Here is a 16,985-nt window from a genome sequence, read left to right on the forward strand (position 1 = left end):
ACACTCAGTTATTTGAAAAAGAATTCCAAACCATGGATGGGAGGAGGTAATCTTGCTCAAAGATGCAAGAATGTTACCACAGTTTTGTTGGTCCAGTTTCTACAGAAGACACTTGGTGAACAGATACATCAAGTTCTAATTTTTTTTTTCCAAAGTCAGAACCATAAAGAAAATGTTGAACTTTACCAACATTTGGAAATATGGCAGTCCTATTTTCAAGGGAATTAGCTAAATGATGCACTGATAAATACAGAGAAAAGTGTATTCATATTTTCAAAAAAAATTTAAAAGATTTTTTACAAGGAAGCTGTATTTTACATTGAAAAATTTCAGCAAAATATTAGCTAAAGATAATTTCTTTAACACATCCTGTCTCTAGGGCAAAACTGGTTACATGAAATGTGGTTTAATATTTAAGCTACTCTCTGTTCTACACCTCTAAGCACATTTTCTGTTTAGAACAGAGGAGATAAATCACATTTTTCCACATTGATTTAATAATACTCTATGGTAGTAGTGAAAATAGCAAGAAAAATAGAAATCTTATTTTGACAGTATGGGTACACTTTGCTTTATGGAATACATGTGTCCTTGAAAAAGTCTCTGTAAGTTAAATTATTTTAAATGTACTCTGGATTCCCTGTTAAATTTTACTCTGTAAATAATTTTGCAGATAAGGAATCAATTAACTATATAAGTGAATGTTCATTTAGTTAGATGTTTGATAGTCTTTATGTTTTAAACTTTATTTTTTTTAATAATGAAGTATAGAAAGTCCAGTATTTCATTAAAAGGAATACATCCAACAGATAATACAGGAAAAAGGGGTCATGGCAAAGTCTCTTTAGTTAGGGACGAAGCTTATTTTTTTATGGACACTAACAAGAATTTACACACATTATAGATGAGAGTAAAAAGAATGTTTTCAGAAGGAAACCACTTACCATGTGACTTGCAGCCTTGTGTTTTAGGAGACCAGGAAAACTGTACTCAGTGTAGCAATTGCCTTCCAAGGATAAACAGCAGGCTCTGACGACCAGCAAAGACATTCACAGGCGTGAGTTTTTAAAATTACGTGATAAGTTACCCTTTTCCTTGTTGGGTAAAAGGAGACACTGGCAGTGTAGTGGTAAAGAAGCTGCCTGCCAGTGCAGTAGAGTGGGTTCAGTCCCTGGGTCTGGAAGATTCTCTGCAGAAGGAAATGGCAACCCACTCCAGTATTCTTGCTTGGGAAATCTCATGGACAGAGGAGCCTGGTGGGCTATAGTCTGTGGGGTCGCTATGAGCACAGAATTCATTTAGCACATACCATCCTCTTTATTCTGTTCTAAAGGTAATCTCCCAAGTAGATGTCCTTACTGAGAAGAAAATTCCTTGATAAAATGAATGAGTGTTTCCATTCAACTGGCATTTAGATTTCTTTTTTAATTTACCAAGGATAACTAATGCCTTGGTAAAATTAGTCCCATATTAATAATTAGTCCTAGTAGAATAAGCTAGTTATTTTGAGACTGATTCATCTGGATTTCATCTATATATAAATTTATGTAACAGAAAGTGACAGCTTCTTCTTCTCCCACAATTATTATCCTCTGGAAATAATCATGTCTGAGGGTTTGGCGTGTATCTTTACATTTTCTTTCTCTCTCTCAGTGAATACATACACACTGACATTTATTCATTCGTTCATTCAAAAAAAATACTTATTGAGATCCTATTATGCACCAAGTATTATTTTAGGTGGTGCAGATGCAGCAATGAATAGTCCCTGCCCTCACGGAACTTAAATACTTTTTATTATAAAGAGATAATGATGCAGTTAAGATATTCTGTAGGCAGATGCTCTTGCACTCACTCAGCAGTGCATCATATGTACTTACCACGTCAGTGCTTTGAGCCACACATGTTCTTTTCTTTTTTCTTTTTCATTTATAGTCTTAAAGTAGTCTGTGCTCACCATCTAGACATTTTCACTTTTCCAGTCATATCTCAGCTTACAAAAGTCTGGCCTTCTTCCCACACCATTCTACTAAAATATTATTTAACAGGTCACACATGCTCGTGAAATCCAGTGACCCTGCTCAATTCTCACTTTCTTTGGCTCTTTCACAGTCTGGAATGCTATGGCTCTGTTAAACAGGTGACTCTAATTCCCCTCTACTACTCTAGTTCACACAGTAGCTGTTTCATCTCAGACTTTCCCTGGTGCTCCTTGCTTTAATTCTAAATGTTGGCATTTCCGTGGCTCTCAGTCTCTGTTCTGTCTTTAGATGGTGTCATGTGCTGTGGCGAATTCACATATGACCTATACGCTGCTGCTGCTGCTAAGTTGCTTCAGTTGTGTCCGACTCTGTGCAACCCCAGAGATAGCAGCCCACCAGGCTCCCCCGTCCCTGGAATTCTCCAGGCAAGAACACTGGAGCGGGTTGCCATTTCCTTCTCCAATGCATGAAAGTGAAAAGTGAAAGTGAAGTTGCTCAGTCATGTCCCACTCCTAGCGACCCCATGGACTGCAGCCCATGAGGCTCCTCTGTCCATGGGATTTTCCAGGCAAGGGTACTGGAGTGGGGTGCCAGTGCCTTCTCTGACCTATATGCTAATGAGTCTCAAATCTTTGTTGTTTCATCCTGTAAACTCCCAGAGGGTATCTTACACGTGGCTCCAACGTGATGCAGAGCTGGATTCACCGTCTTCCCACTCATTCTTGCTCCTCTTCCAGGATTTCTTAGTGCAAGAAGCTTCTTTTCCCTCAGCCACCCTGACCAGATGTCCTGGACTCATTCTCAACATTTCTCTCTCCCATGCTTCTCACATATGGCCTGTAACCCTATTAAAAGTCCCTCTTTACAATCTCTAATCTTCTCTCATTCTTTCTGTTACCCATCTTCGTTTTGACTATCAACATTTATCTCTTAGATTAGCACAAATCCCCTTGCTTAAATCCTGTTCCATCCCAATGCATTCTTTACACTACAACCAGAGTGCTTTTTATAATGCAAAACTCATGTTATTCTCTTTTCAGAAACATTTCTCTGGATTCCCGTGAGCACTCCATTAAGTACAAAAGCCTTAGCAGAGCTGGAGGCTGTAGAACCGCTCTGGAATTTGGAACCTACTTGTCTATATGCTCTCATCTCCTGCCAATTTGTCTCAATCTGTGTACTCAGAGGGCCAAACTCTCTCTCCCTTTTTGTATTTGAACGTCATACTTCTCCTGCTGAAACTCTCTCTTTGCCTTCCTTTCAGCCCTTTACCTGGATGGCTCCTCCACCCTCAAGAATCATCTCAGAGTCATGTTCCTTTGTGAAACTGCTTTTGTCCGTGTTGTTGCATTTTAAATATCTGTCCTTCTCCCAAATTCACCCAGATACTCCTATGATTACACTCAGATCTAACATGGTCCCTCCTAGGAGCATTCCCTGACCCTGATGTGAGTACCCAGGGAATGCTGTGGCTCTCTTTGTTGTAGCTTTTACTCCAGTCGTGATCATTGTTATCTATCTTACGTAGACTGAGTTCCTTGAGAGCAGGACCCATCTTATTCAACTTCAGCTCAGTTCAGTCGCTCAGTCGTGTCTGACTCTTTGCGACCCCATGAATTGCAGCACACCAGGCCTCCCTGTCCATCACCAACTCCCGGAGTTCACTCAGACTCACGTCCATCAAGTCAGTGATGCCATCAGCCATCTCATCCTCTGTCGTCCCCTTCTCCTCCTGCCCTCAATCCCTCCCAGCATCAGAGTCTTTTCCAATGAGTCAACTCCTCACATGAGGTGGCCAAAGTACTGGAGTTTCAGCTTTAGCATCATTCCTTCCAAAGAAATCCCAGGACTGATCTCCTTCAGAATGGACTGGTTGGATCTCCTTGCAGTCCAACGGACTCTCAAGAGTCTTCTCCAACACCACAGTTCAAAAGCATCAGTTCTTCGGCGCTCAGCTTTCTTCACAGTCCAACTCTCACATCCATACATGACTACTGGAAAAACCATAGCCTTGACTAGATGGACCTTAGTCGGCAAAGTAATGTCTCTGCTTTTCAACATGCTATCTAGGTTGGTCATAACTTTTCTTCCAAGGAGTAAGCGTCTTTTTAATTTCATGGCTGCAATCACCATCTGCAGTGATTTTGGAGCCCCAAAAAATAAAGTCTGACACTGTTTCCACTGTTTCCCCATCTATTTCCCATGAAGTAATGGGACCGGATGCCATGATCTTCGTTTTCTGAATGTTCAGCTTTAAGCCAACTTTTTCACTCTCCTCTTTCACTTTCATCAAGAGGCTTTTTAGTTCCTCTTCACTTTCTGCCATAAGGGTGATGCCATCTGCATATCTGAGGTTATTGATATTTAACTTGGCCATCTCCAAAACTAGCAGTGTCTGACTCATGGTGGGTAGAAGAGTGGTAAATAAGTAATTCATCTAAACTATGCCGCGTTCTCATCTCATAAATGAGTGGATGTTTGTTCATGAGATGAAAGGCAAGGCACAGACTTGGTGTGACACCCCTCCCCCACCCTCACCCTCTACCTAAACAATGAAATTAACGCCTATAAATAGTTATACGCTTTGAGACAAAAAAAAGGATGCCACTTGGAAGGAAGTAATAAAGGAACACCTTTCAGAATATGGAAAATAGTGATATATTTCTAACATACATATCTGTGTGACATTTGATTCGTAAACTGTGATCATTTGTACTTGTCTCCTTCCCTTCAATTTCTTACTGCACTATTGGCTGCTTTTGTACCCTATAACCATCCTGGACTTTAGAATCTGCGTGAAACTATTAGGATTCGTTTCTTTCATCGTTGTATTTATAAGGTTAAATTAAATGTGTAACTGGATTAAAATAATAATATTGAATTATTATTATTTTTAAATTAGACATTTTTTTAAAAAGAATTCAAAAATTACTGCCACTGCCCGCACTCAATAATATAAATTAACATCTTAAAAAATTACAAAACTCTTCATGTGTTCTAATGCCACACTGAAAGGTCCACTTAGCTCTTTTCTTTTAAGTTGGCGGCAAGTGAGAATGGTGGTTGTAGCTTTAAGGAGATTTGGCATCAACTGTAGTTTTACTATTGTTCATACGAAATTTTCTTCACATGGTAGCCAGATGGAGACAAAAAAAGCCCACTAAATTTCAAAATTAATTTATTTTTTAGCAAATATGATTACAGTGTGTATTCAGAACACATTGTGTGAAAAACCTATCTTTTAATCTAACTTTATATTGTTCCAAAGAAGGTAAATATATATTGATACATTGTGGAAAGTTCTTTGTCAGTTGTCTGTACATAATATAAACTTGGTTTTGTAAAGCTGCTTTGAGCTTATATGGAATTCTTTATGGAAACACTAAGCTATAGTCCGTGACCCATGGATTTTTCTAGAAGGAACCTTAAGTGTCATTTAGTACTTCTTTTCTAGTTCAGGTGTGCCTGTTATAGTATCTTTGGTAGATTTTTTTGGTGTTTCTTTCTTTTCTTTCCTATAACTTTTTTTTTTTTTTCCCTGCTTTGAGTTGAAATCTGCTCCTTGCACTGTTACCCATTGCTGCTACTGCTGCTAAGTCACTTCAGTCATGTCCGACTCTGTGTGACTCCATAGACGGCCTCACACCAGGCTCCTCTGTCCCTGGGATTCTCCAGGCAAGAATACTAGAGTGGGTTGCCATTTCCTTCTCCAACTGTTACCCATTAGTCCCAGTTATATACTTCAGAAACAGAGACCAGATGGTCCATCTACCGTTCACCAAGTTCTGAAAGCCACAAATCCAGAAGTCATTCTTGGTTTTTCTTCCTTTGTCCTTCCATCATCCTTGCCTCACTGATTTAGCCCTAAAAGTTCTAAGTCCAAAGCATGCATTTGATCTATCCACTTCCATTTTCCATTTTACTGCCACTAGATGGTAGTCCAAGCTACCATCGTCTTTGACCCAAACTACTTCACTAGCCTTAAAAAAAAAATTCTGTGTTTTTGCTTTTCATCTGTCTACAATCTCCTTTCTAAACCAGTGATCTGCAAATGTAGTCCTGATACCCTAGAGCAATGCAGGATAATTCATTAGAATGCAAGAAGAAATGCCAGAAATTCTATTTATATTTATTTTTACCTCATCTAATTTAATTTCTATTTTGTATACATTTCTATAATTATTATAATTAATAAAATAGTACAGTGTATATACTTGAGCTCTTATTTTTCTTTTTTGCTTTCTATTAAATTCATAGTCTGATAGATTCAACTTTCCCCAGTTATTTACATGGTCGTATGTAACTAACATGTGGGCAATTGATTTTTTTTAATTAATATGTAATGCCTTTTGTTTAGATTTTCTTTTTAAAAATTTTGAAACCATCTTGTACTTACAGAACATCTTCAAGTAGAGCACAACATAAATCACTTTTTTTTCCTGACCCATTGGAGAGTTAATTGCCGACCTGATGCCCCATCATTATCCAGTACTTTTTTGTGTATGTCCTACAAAGATAGTTACCCACATTTTCCAAAACACAGCAGTCGAGAACATGAAAACACTATTGTTCACATTTAGTTTTCAGACTACATTTAGGTTTTGCCGGTTCTCCTCATGCTCTTATTGTAACCATTCCAGCCCAGAATCACATGTTTCATTTATTCATCATGACTCCTCTGTCTCTTTCAAACTGAACGTTTCTTAGTCCTTGTTGGCCTTATATAATCTTGATACTTTTTTTGTAGAATGTCCCTCAGTTTGGTTTTACCTGATGTTTACTGAGGATTGGATTCAGATTATGTACTTTCGAGTAGAACACTGTAGAATCAATCCTATGTTCTTATTGCATTTTATCTGGTAGCACATGATGTTGGTTTATCCCAATTACTGATGATGTTAATTTTGATCATTTGATTAATGTGTTAATTGAGCACTTCCACTGTGTGGTTACTCTTTTCCATATATACAGTTAATAAGTGTTTTGTGGGGAGGTACTTTTATATCACATTACATATCAAATTTTTCCTATTTACTTATTCATGTTAGTATGAATTCAAGGTTTCCTGTTCTATTCAGTGGGTATAATTTATTACTATCACTGTTTATTTTGATGCTTGCATTGTCCCAGAGTAGGCCCATTCAGAAGCCCTTAATTTAGTATTCTACATTTTTTTCATATATTCCCTTTCAGTCTTTAGGTTCTTCCTTAACTTTCTATGTATATTTCATTGTATTTGTTTCAACAACAATTCAGGTCACTTAGATTTCTTTGAGTTTTCATTATCCACTTTTAACTATTCCTCCTAGATGATAAACATGTCTTCGATTTCTTTATTCTAATCGTAGATAATAATAATCTATGAGCTGAAGCCAAAGGAAGGCACCAGTTGTGCTGTTTCAGAAACTACCTTCCAGACTGGGAATTCTCAACCAGCTTCTTGGCTTTTTGGCTAAGATCAAGTGGTGGCTCAGACGACGGAAAGCGTCTGTCTACAATATGGGAGACCTGGGTTCGATCCCTGGGTCGGGAAGTTCCCTGGAGAAGGAAACGGCAACCTTCTCCAGTACTCTTGCCTAGAAAATCCCATGGACGGAGGAGCCTAGTGTCCATGGGGTCTCAAAGAGTTGAACATGACTGAGCGACTTCACTTTCACTTCACTAGTTAATGTTAATCAATGTGCTATTTTGTAATTTTTTTTAAGAATTATCTGATTGGCCTTCCAGTTGGTTGTTGCCAAGTCAGTGTCACTGACAAGCCAAAAACTCTTATCAAGAACTTCCCTAGATCCCAACCATCTCCTTCCTGAAAAAAGAAAAGTCGTTAACATTCAGTGCTGTTCTCCATGACTGATAGTGCTGACTCCACCCAATCCCAGGGTTCAGAGAACTCATACCTTCATTGTTGGTAGGATCGTTACTTACAACCGACTTAATATAACAGCTCTGGGAGTAGGGGGAGAAACAAAACAAAACAAAAACTTAATTCTTGGCACACATCATACACTCAATAATATTGCTTAACTAAGGAAATGGATAAATACTGAAGATTAATGCAGATAAATTAATCCAAACTTTCAGTTCGGTTCAGTTCAGTCGCTCAGTTGTGTCCCACTGTTTGCGACCCCATGAATCGCAGCACACCAGGCCTCCCTGTCCATCACCAACTCCCGGAGTTCACTCAGACTTACGTCCATCGAGTCGACGGTGCCATCTAGCCATCTCATCCTCTGTCGTCCCCTTCTCCTCCTGCCCCCAATCCCTCCCAGCATCAGAGTCTTTTCCAATGAGTCGACTCTTCGCATGAGGTGGCCAAAGTACTGGAGCTTCAGCTTTAGCATCATTCCTTCCAAAGAAATCCCAGGGTTGATCTCCTTCAGAATGGACTGGTTAGATCTCCTTGCAGTCCAACGGACTCTCAAGAGTCTTCTCCAACACCACAGTTCAAAAGCATCAATTCTTCGGCACTCAGCTTTCTTCACAGTCCAACTCTCACATCCATACATGACCGCATAAAAAACCATAGCCTTGACTAGACGGACCTTAGTTGGCAAAGTAATGTCTCTGCTTTTGAATATGCTATCTAGGTTGGTCATAACTTTCCTTCCAAGGAGTAAGCATCTTTTAATTTCATGGCTGCAATCACTATCTGCAGTGATTTTGGAGCCCCCAAAAATAAGGTCTGACACTTTTTCCACTGTTTCCCCATATATTTGCCATGAAGTGATGGGACCAGATGCCATGATCTTCATTTTCTGAATGTTCAGCTTTAAGCCAACTTTTTCACTCTCTACTTTCACTTTCATCAAGAGGCTTTTTAGTTCCTCTTCACTTTCTGCCGTAAGGGTGGTGTCATCTGCATATCTGAGGTACTTTACATGGGTCTATCTGTAGCTGTAAGTATACACTAGAAAGTTTCCAAAGCCCAAAGTCTGGATTCTAGTGTATAACTCAAAACTTACAGCTATAAAACTTAGGAAAGCCTCTAAATTACTCTGAGTTTCAGTGTTCTTTTATTGTTGTTGTTGTTGTTAGATGGAATTAATAAATGGATCCCCCTTGCCTGTCCCATACAGTTCTGGAAACCAGAGAAGATCATGTTAATGAAAATTTTCTCTTTGCAATTAACTGATATGAAAGAATAAGATCATTCTTATTGTGTACATGCAGGGCTGTCATCCAGTTGATTTTTCATTATTTTATAAAGAAAAAATCAAAGGCAGATTTTTCAAATGCTTATCATTTTCCTGGGGCTTCCCAGGTGGCTCAGTGGTAAAGAATCCACCTGCCAAGCAGGAGATGCAGGTTTGATCTTAGGTCGGGAAGGTCCCCTGTAGAAGGAAAGGGCAACCCACTCCAGTATTCTTGCCTGGGAAATCCCATGGACAGAGGAGCCTGGTGGGCTTCAGTCTAGGGGGTTGCAAAAGAGTCAGACACAACTTAGCGACTTAACAACAACAAAATCATTTTCCTAAGCTATTTTCTTAATTCTCCTCCTTTTTAGAAAGAAAATGAAGCTAACTTTGCAGGACTTTTCTTTTTGATCCTATCTAATATTCTTTAAAAGAAGAATGCTCAAGAATTATCTACTTAAAAGTACGTTCTCAAATTTTTCTAGAATCAGCACAAGCCTCATTATTTGGTTTATAAATTCTTCCTATCTTTAATTAGAAAGTTAGATTAACTTCTCAAGACTGACAGTATCTTTCCTCTGCTCCTTGATTTTTTAAGAAGTGCTGGACTTAACTCTTGAGGAGACAGGAAAAGTATCCAGTTTATCCCTGTGTTGTTCAGGAGCCCATATCACAGCCTGGTAAAGCAGGTTGGAGGAGGTGGGGGGATATCTCTGTATCTCTATTCTCCCACCTATAAAATGAATGTAAATAATCCTACTTCTCACTGTTGTAATGAGGACTAAACACAGAAAGCATACGAAAGGTCTGTCAGTTATAAAACTTGAAAGACATATGTTAGTAACATGACTCAGAACTCTGGGATAACAATAGTAAAGCCTATCACTTATTGAATGCACTCTCCCTATCAGAATCTGTGCCCTCTTTCAGGGCTGCAGCAATCCAGTATGTATTATTATCCCTCTTTTACAGATGAAGAAATGGAGGATCAGGGGGTTACGTACTGCTCAAAGTCACACAGCTAATAAGCAGTCAAACAAATTCAAACCCTGATTTCTCTGACTCCCAAAACAAAACGTACCCTTAACCTCTGCCTCTAATGCTGCATCAAACATTATTTGGTTCCAGAGTCTTGAACTCATTTAAGCAGGAGCTTCCCTGAAAGCTCTCTTCTGTTAGGAGCTGCTGTCAAGCCTTTATATTGTTGATTCTAAATTTTCCAATATGAAAAACATTCTGCGCTGGAGAAGACAGAGACCACACAGTTGATTAATTGTTCTGTACTCTCTTCTGTGTCTGCCAACACTGAACAGTTTCTGTATTTTACACTTTTCAAAAGCCTCAATTCTCTTTGCCCTTAGTACTATGTGCAAAAGTGCCCAGTTTTAATTAGAAAGACTTCGGTTGGTTAGCTGTTCAATGAATTTAATAGATACTCTGGCCAACTACATTTCTACATAAGACAATTAGTAACCCATGTCCACAAATCCTTCCCCACAGTCTCACAATATACAGATTTCTCCTTTTTAAATATCCTCAATGTTTACATAGATAGGTGTTATCAATTTGTCTTGTGCTTATATAAAAATTAGTAGTTTTAGAAGTTAATGTTTGAGACCTTGAACTGGATCAGAAACTCGCGAGCAATAATACTTTTTATGAATTTATGACTAAATTATATTTCTTAAAACCTTGTTTCTTTGGAGTTCATTACTTTATTCATTGTGAACTTAAACAGCTAAATGATAAGCAGAGTAGATGGGGCCTATATGAATACTGCCTGGACATTGCTACAGCTTCTATAAACCTTCAGCCTGTTACTGCAATTGACACTTTGAAAGAACTCACAGTTGCATTATACTATCATTTGAACATTTAAAAATAAACTAGTCAATCCAAGGCATATATAACATGTTGGACTTTATTCAATTGATTTAATTATTTTTTATCTCAATATAACTCTTTGTAATTTGATTCCAGGAATATTTTGATTTTTACACTAACCCTTTTTGCAAACTTCATTTTCTCAGAATGCTTATATTTCCTATTCAAAAATTGTTTTGAACTTATATAATAAAACTATAGAATTAATCATTTTTAAGATGGCATGAACTAGTGGGCATATCTTGACCCAATTGAAAATTCATATACTTATGTGATAATAACCATTCTCTGGGGGGGAGGGCAGATAAAAGCCCTTGGCAAATACCCTTGGGAAGAGAACAATGCCAGAAATCAACATATATTTAATTTTAATGTATAGAAAGGCTACCTCAATTTCTTATACTAAATTGTAAGTGAATGTAATTTTCTTAAAAGAGACAGTAGGAAACATATGAAAGGATTCATTTCCTACTGTTCTTAGAAAAATGTAATCTTTCCTTAGCACTAGCTAAAACACTTTCTAAAATGGCTTTTCAACAACAATATATTGTGATTCAGAGATTTTCTGTTTCTCCCTACAGAGATTTAACAGGTTTTGACAATCAAACAGGAGATTTTTATATAACTTTTATATGTATTTTTGGTACTTTCAGATCAGCTTGAAATAAATTATTCAGAAAAATGAGTTAGGAGCTAATGTGAGGTCTTTCGGAGAAGGCAGTGGCACCCCACTCCAGTACTCTTGCCTGGAAAATCCCAGGGACGGAGGAGCCTGGTAGGCTGCAGTCGATGGGGTTGCTAAGAGTCAGACACGACTGAGCGACTTCACTTTCACTTTTCACTTTCATGCATTGGAGAAGGAAATGGCAACCCACTCCAGTGTTCTTGCCTGGAGAATCCCAGGGGCGGGGGAGCCTGGTGGGCTGCCGTCTGTGGGGTCACACAGAGTTGGACACGACTGAAGCGACTTAGCAGCAGCAGCAGCAGCATCAGTGAGGTCTTTAGACCAAAAACAACAGTAACAACAACAGCATATTACCAAACCAAACTTGAGTCCCCTCACCTGGGTTCAGTAAAGCCAATCTACTGATACTGGGTTGTGGTGAAGGAAAAAGTTTTTGTTGCAGGGCCCCGAGCAAGGAGTCCAGGCAACGAATGCTCAAAAGACTCAAATTCCAAGATGAATATTCTTCTGATTGGTTTAGGTGATGTAATCAGGAATCAACATCTTCAACCTTCTGATTCCAACTGGTCTGGGTTCTTTGTGCTTGCAGTCAGCATATAGTTAACTTCTTCCACCTGGTGGGGGATTTCAGAATCTACAAAATAGCTAAAAGATAAAGCTCAGAATATTGTTTATGGCCACTGAGGAGAAACTGAAGTTCTTTGACTTTGTTTAATGGCTAAGTTATTATTATTTTTTCATACTTGAATGTTTTCCTTTGTTTCTGCATTTTCTCACCTCTTTGATTAAATATATTCTTCGGAATTTGGGAAGCAGGAGAGGACATGGAAGTGTGGGAGTGGTGGGGAGGGGGAGCGTGGTCTGTCCTGAGAAGGCCCCATAGGATCCTTGTTGTTATTTTTGAGTCACTAAGTCGTGTCTGACAGCATATCAGGGCCTTTTCCAGCAAATGGCCTCTTCACATTAGGTGGCCAAAGTATTGGAGCTTCAGCTTCAGCACCAATCTTTCCAGTGATATTCAGGGTTGATTTCCTTTAGGATTGACTGGTCTGATCTCTTTGCTGTCCAAGGCAATCTCAAGAGTCTTCTCCAGCACCACAGTTGGAAAGCATCAATTCTCTGGCGCTCAGCCTTCTTGATGATCCAGCTCTCACATTCATACATGACTACGAGAAAAACCATAGCTTTGACTATATGGACCTTTGTTGGAAAAGTGATGTCTCTGCTTTCTAATACACTGTCTGGGTTTGTCATAGCTTTCCTTTCAAGGAGCAAGCATGTTTTAATTTTATGGCTGCAGTCACTGACCAGAGTGATTTTGGAGCCCAAGAAAATAAAGTCTGTAACTGTTTCCATTGCTTCCCCATCTATTAACCATGAAGTGATGGGACCAGATGCCATGATCTTAGATTACTGAATGTTGTGTATTAAGCCAGCTTATTTGCTTTCTTCTTTCACCCTCATCAAAAGGTTCTCAGTGCCTCTTTGCCTTCTGCCATTAGAATGGTATTATTTGTATATGAGATTGTTGATATTTCTCTCTGCAGTCTTGATTCCAGCTTGTAATTCATCCAGCCCGGCATTTTGCATGACGCACTCTGCACATACGTTACATAAGCAGGGTGACAAGCCTTGTCATACTACTTTCCCAATTTTGAACCAGTCCATTGTTCTATGTCCGTGTCTAATTGTTGCTTCTTGATCTGCACACAGGTTTCTTAAGAGACAGGTAAGAGGGTCTGGTATTCTCATCTCTTTTAAGAATTTTCTACAGTTTGTTCTGATGCACACAATCAAAGGCTTTAGTGTAGTCAAAGAAGCAGTTTTTTTCTGAAATTTTCTTGCTTTTTCTATGATCCAAAAGATGTTGGCAGTTTAATCTCTGGTTTCTCTGCCTTTTCTAAATCCACCTTGTACATCTAGAAGTTCTCCATTCATGTACTGCTGAAGCCTAGTTTGAAAAATTTTGAGCATTGCCTTACTAGCATGTGAAATGAGCACAACTGTATGGTAGGATCCACAGAATCCTGCTTGGTTACAAACACTGAAATTTATACTCTTTCCTTGATCATGTTAGTTTGGTGCATCATATAATTAATTGAATGATTAAAGTTTATTCAAATTACTTCTGTTATAAGAACTTTAAAAAGACTTTGAAATAAGCAATGGAATCTTAGTTTCAAAAGTACTGATTTGAAGTGAAAATGCATTTCAGATGTTAAATGTGTAGCTAATTATGGCAGGACTTTTGGGTCAACAGGAGAAATACTGAATTGATCATATTTTATTTGGGGTAGCATTTATCTTCATAGAAACATTATTTAATAGAAGAATCATTGTTTTCTGTGGAATCTCTCTTTTATCCTGCACTGACACATTTTTTACTCTTTTGTTAGGTATCAGATACACACCGGACTTCAACATTCTATCATAAGACCTACCCAGCCCAACTGCTTACCTCTGGACAATGCAACCCTACCTCAGAAGCTGAAGGAGGTTGGGTATTCAACACATATGGTTGGAAAATGGCACTTGGGTTTTTATAGAAAAGAATGTATGCCCACCAAGAGAGGATTTGATACCTTTTTTGGCTCCCTCTTGGGAAGTGGCGATTACTATACACACTACAAATGTGACAGTCCTGGGATGTGCGGCTATGACTTGTACGAAAATGACAATGCTGCCTGGGACTACGACAACGGCATATACTCCACACAGATGTACACTCAGAGAGTGCAGCAAATCTTAGCTTCCCATGACCCCAGAAAGCCTATATTTTTATACATTGCCTACCAAGCTGTGCACTCCCCACTGCAAGCCCCTGGCAGGTATTTTGAACACTACAGATCCATTGTCAACATAAACAGACGCAGGTATGCTGCCATGCTCTCCTGCTTAGACGAAGCAATTAATAATGTGACCCTGGCTCTAAAGATGTACGGTTTCTACAACAACAGCATTATCATATACTCTTCAGATAACGGGGGTCAGCCCACAGCAGGAGGAAGCAACTGGCCCCTGAGAGGTAGCAAAGGAACTTACTGGGAAGGGGGGATCCGGGCTGTTGGCTTCGTGCACAGCCCACTCCTGAAAAACAAGGGCACCGTGTGTAAGGAGCTCGTGCACATCACTGACTGGTACCCCACTCTGATTTCACTGGCTGAAGGGCAGATTGATGAGAACATTCAATTGGATGGCTATGATGTCTGGGAGACCATAAGCGAAGGTCTTCGTTCTCCCCGTGTGGACATTTTGCACAACATTGACCCCATTTATACCAAGGCGAAAAACGGCTCTTGGGCTGCAGGCTATGGGATCTGGAACACTGCCATTCAGTCTGCTATCAGGGTGCAACACTGGAAACTGCTCACAGGGAACCCGGGATACAGCGACTGGGTGCCCCCTCAGTCTTTCAGCAACCTGGGGCCAAACCGGTGGCACAATGAGCGGATTACCTTGTCAACGGGCAAAAGCGTGTGGCTGTTCAACATTACAGCCGACCCCTATGAGAGAGTGGACCTTTCCAACAGGTATCCCGGGATTGTAAAGCAGCTCCTCCGGAGGCTCTCCCAGTTCAACAAAACCGCAGTGCCTGTCAGGTACCCCCCCAAAGACCCCAGAAGTAACCCTCGGCTCAATGGAGGAGTCTGGGGGCCATGGTATAAAGAGGAAAGCAAGAAACAGAAGCCAAGCAAAAAGAAGGCTGAGAAAAAGCAGAAGAAAGGTAAGACGAAGAAGAAACAGCAGAAAGAGCGCTCGTTTCCAAACTGCCATTCAGGGATTTCTCGTGGATAAGTACACATTTTTTTCCTGTCTTCAGTTCAGTTCAGTTCAATCGCTTAGTTGTGTTTGACTCTTTGTGATCCCATGGACTGCAGCACACCAGGCTTCCTTGTCCATCACCAACTCCTGGTGCCTACTCAAACTCATGTCCATTGAGTCGGTGATGCCATCCAGCCATCTCATCCTCTGTCGTCCCCTTCTCCTCCTGCCTTCAATTTTGCCCAGCATCAGGGTCTTTTCAAATGAGTCAGTTCTTTGCATCAGGTGGCCAAAGTATTGGAGTTTCAGCTTCAGCATCAGGCCTTCCAGTGAATATTCAGGACTGATTTCCTTTAGGATGGACTGGTTGGATCTCTTTGCTGTCCAAGGGACTCTCAAGAGTTTTATCCAACACCACAGCTGAAAAGCATCCATTCTTCAGCACTCAGCTTTCTTTATAGTCCCAACTCACATTCATCCATACGTGACTACTGGAAAAACCATAGCTTTGACTAGACAGATCTTTCTTGGACCCATTGGACTTTTGTTGGATCTTTGTCATATTTTTCCTTTCTGGTTAAATTTAAATCAGTTCCAAGTTTTTCACCAGTTTCTAGGTGAACCAGCAAATTTGGCTCAATAGGATCCCTGCCATCAGCATTAGACAGTTTTCATATTGTGCCACTCCAGAGACTTCTGCCGGCTGGAAAACTTGTGCTCAGTGATAAAGGTGCTACTCTTGGGATCCATGCTTAAAGCAGAATGGAGATGTTTGTTTCTGTTGCTCCTTAATGAAAGGTGGTCAGTGATGAGTTCAACTGCCGTGCTTCCGTCAGTTGACCAAACAATATGTTTTAAATTATAACATTGAACTTTAACCAGCAACTGATGGACATGCTAATTTAATGGAAGTTACAGGGTAGCATGATTAAAAACCACCTTTGATAAGTCTAGTCAAAAGTTGCATCACCTCAAAGGCCTTGAAAAATGCTTTTTTCTTAGTGAATTTTTGTATTTCTATCACAGGACACTTGGGTTTTTTATGAATTCTATTTCATACATAATTTCCTTTCCTGTGAAAACAAGCTGTTTTTCTCACATGTGAACAGCTTGCACCTGACTTTATCATGCATGAGGGGATGGCAAACAAGAATGTTTCAGCACACTGCCAAAACGTGAATGTAACTATTTTCTAAACACTTTAATAGAATGATGTTTCAACACAAAGTACATAATTTATTTTTACAGAAAAAATTATTTTGTTTTAATAAAAAGTATACAAATGAATTTTAATTATTTTATTTTATTTTCTATATACCATTAGGAGAATTTTATTTCATATTGTCAAGATTATCAAGCACTGTAATACTATAAATTAATAGTGTGTGAATTTGTAGAATATAAAAATTTAAAAGTGATAAACATCATTGTTCAATCATTATTGTGAATGTAAGAAGATGAATATATTCCTTACAAATTGCTTGGAAATTCAGTGTTTGTACAGAATTGAGAGACAACTTTATTGTTTCTATCATAAAC

At 39.2% G+C, this 16,985-nt stretch overlaps 1 protein-coding gene across 1 annotated transcript in view; it reads left to right on the top strand.

The window, feature by feature from the left end:
* The window catches only part of ARSJ (arylsulfatase family member J), a 75,389-nt gene extending 59,422 nt beyond the window's left edge, over nucleotides 1–15,967 (top strand). Inside the window, exon 2 of the mRNA XM_052642096.1 lies at nucleotides 14,081–15,967. Coding sequence (XP_052498056.1) covers nucleotides 14,081–15,479 — 1,399 coding nt within the window. The 3' untranslated portion in view covers nucleotides 15,480–15,967. The remainder of the gene's footprint in view (nucleotides 1–14,080) is intronic.
* The last annotated feature ends 1,018 nt before the right edge of the window (nucleotides 15,968–16,985 follow it).

This window comes from Budorcas taxicolor, chromosome 6 (assembly GCF_023091745.1).
Source record: "Budorcas taxicolor isolate Tak-1 chromosome 6, Takin1.1, whole genome shotgun sequence".
Classification (NCBI taxonomy): domain Eukaryota; kingdom Metazoa; phylum Chordata; class Mammalia; order Artiodactyla; family Bovidae; genus Budorcas; species Budorcas taxicolor.